The sequence below is a fragment of the Aplysia californica genome, unplaced genomic scaffold (genome assembly GCF_000002075.1).
Source record: "Aplysia californica isolate F4 #8 unplaced genomic scaffold, AplCal3.0 scaffold00425, whole genome shotgun sequence".
Lineage (NCBI taxonomy): Eukaryota > Metazoa > Mollusca > Gastropoda > Aplysiida > Aplysiidae > Aplysia > Aplysia californica.
The window spans coordinates 501,989-503,666 of NW_004797695.1; the positions used below are offsets into that span (position 1 = coordinate 501,989).

The 1,678-nt window shown below is 44.2% G+C and overlaps 1 protein-coding gene across 1 annotated transcript in view; it reads left to right on the forward strand.

The window, feature by feature from the left end:
- The window catches only part of LOC101854887 (carbohydrate sulfotransferase 15), a gene marked incomplete in the record, with an annotated part of 86,637 nt that overhangs the window by 46,178 nt on the left and 38,781 nt on the right, over positions 1–1,678 (forward strand). Inside the window, 1 exon segment of the mRNA XM_005104573.3 lies at positions 118–716. Within this exon segment, the coding sequence (XP_005104630.2) occupies positions 189–716 (528 nt within the window).

Genomic DNA, 1,678 nt, shown 5'->3' on the forward strand with positions numbered 1-1,678 from the left:
ATTATTATTATTTTTATTGTTATTATTATCATCATCATCATCATCATCATCATCATTATCCTTATTATCATCGTTGGGCGAGTTTGTAAGTTTTCATAATATTTTTCTCCTTTCCAGGTGTCTTAACTGGCGTTGGTAGCAGAGTCTGACATGGCCATACAGCGCAAAGGCTTCGGGTAACACTGAGCATGAAGTTGAGATCGGAATACATATCAGGCAGAGCAAGATGGCTGAAGGTTTGTCCTCCCGTCCTCAGGGGCAGCCTTTTCCTGCGATTCGGTGTCGTTTCCATGCTGTCAGTCTTCATCATCGTCGTCTATTTTACCTGCGCTTCTTTCGACTCAACTCCAGCGGAGCTGGTGGAAACGTCGATAGAGGGCAGTCCAAACCAGGGCATCGCTTCCTACGGAAACACGATCGAAGAAAACAAATTCTTCCTTAGTCATGATTCTGTAATTGCTCTGAAACCTGGAGATGGCCTATCCGAACTGGAAGACCAAAGGTCTAATCTGCAGATGGATCAAGGCGTCGACTCGGATGGGGACGTAGATTTCAGTATTTCTGAAACCAGCGTGTTGGAGGAAGAAAAGCCTGCCGTTGTGAAAGCTTCTGTGGACAAAGGGGTAGTGACGCCCAATACAACAAACACTGGTCGTCATGGCATTGCACCTGTCAGATGTGACCCAAGTAAAAAAGTGTCGGAACTGTTTCACATGGTGAGTTGATGGGCTTTGTTCCAGTTATTATTATCTAAAACCGGGCTCATGAAATACAACATTGTCTCCGCCTTAGAACGCTCCAAATAAAACCCAGGTCCGCTTAAGAATGCTTTTTCCGTGTTGCGGAATTTTTTGTCTATTATTTGCATGTTTAAGAAATCCGCCTTAGGACGGGTTTTGAGCTCATGGCTATAAATTTCTGAGCGCTGCTTCACCATACTGTGCGCGGGTTGGGAAGAAGGGAGAGCTTGGCATAGATTAGCAGACAACGAAATCTTCACCCTCTATGTTCACTGACATCACACGTATTTCAGGCTCGTGTGTTTTTCTTAAGAAACAGGTTATCACTTCGACATTTATACCAACATTATGCTACCAGTGCCAGACCTGGACATTAAGTAAAACTACCATTGAAAGCAAAATCACTGCTTGCGAAATGAAATGTCTCCGCAAAACCCTTAACATCACAAGACGAGACGTGCAGAGAAATGAAGAAGTAAGAGCAGCTATGGTTTTTAGTCCTGTCTGCATTTCATTGAAAGGCGGAATAAAAAGGTTTAGCCACCTAGTCCTAGCCACGTATATCACCTAGCCTGCTAGCCTCGAGAGCCTATAACACTGAGCTCTCAGGCTATAAAGGTAGATGACGCAAAGGGTGGATTCAAGGCAATTCTGAGAAATCATAGTATCCTTACTAAGAGAGCTGCGGAGCTGGCCTACCATAGAAAACTGCATCTTCCCTCGACGCTTAACGGCAACAGAGGATGAAAAGGAAATAGTAAAAGTAAACGTAAGTACGTGAGCTCTACAAAACGGTTCAACCAATACGTGGTTTTTCGATTGGTACAATCACTTGCTCCTTTCTGTCTGTCTGTCTGTCTGTCTGTCTGTCTGTCTGTCTGTCTGTCTGTCTGTCTGTCTGTCTGTCTGTCTGTCTGTCTTGTTCCCACAACTCAGTA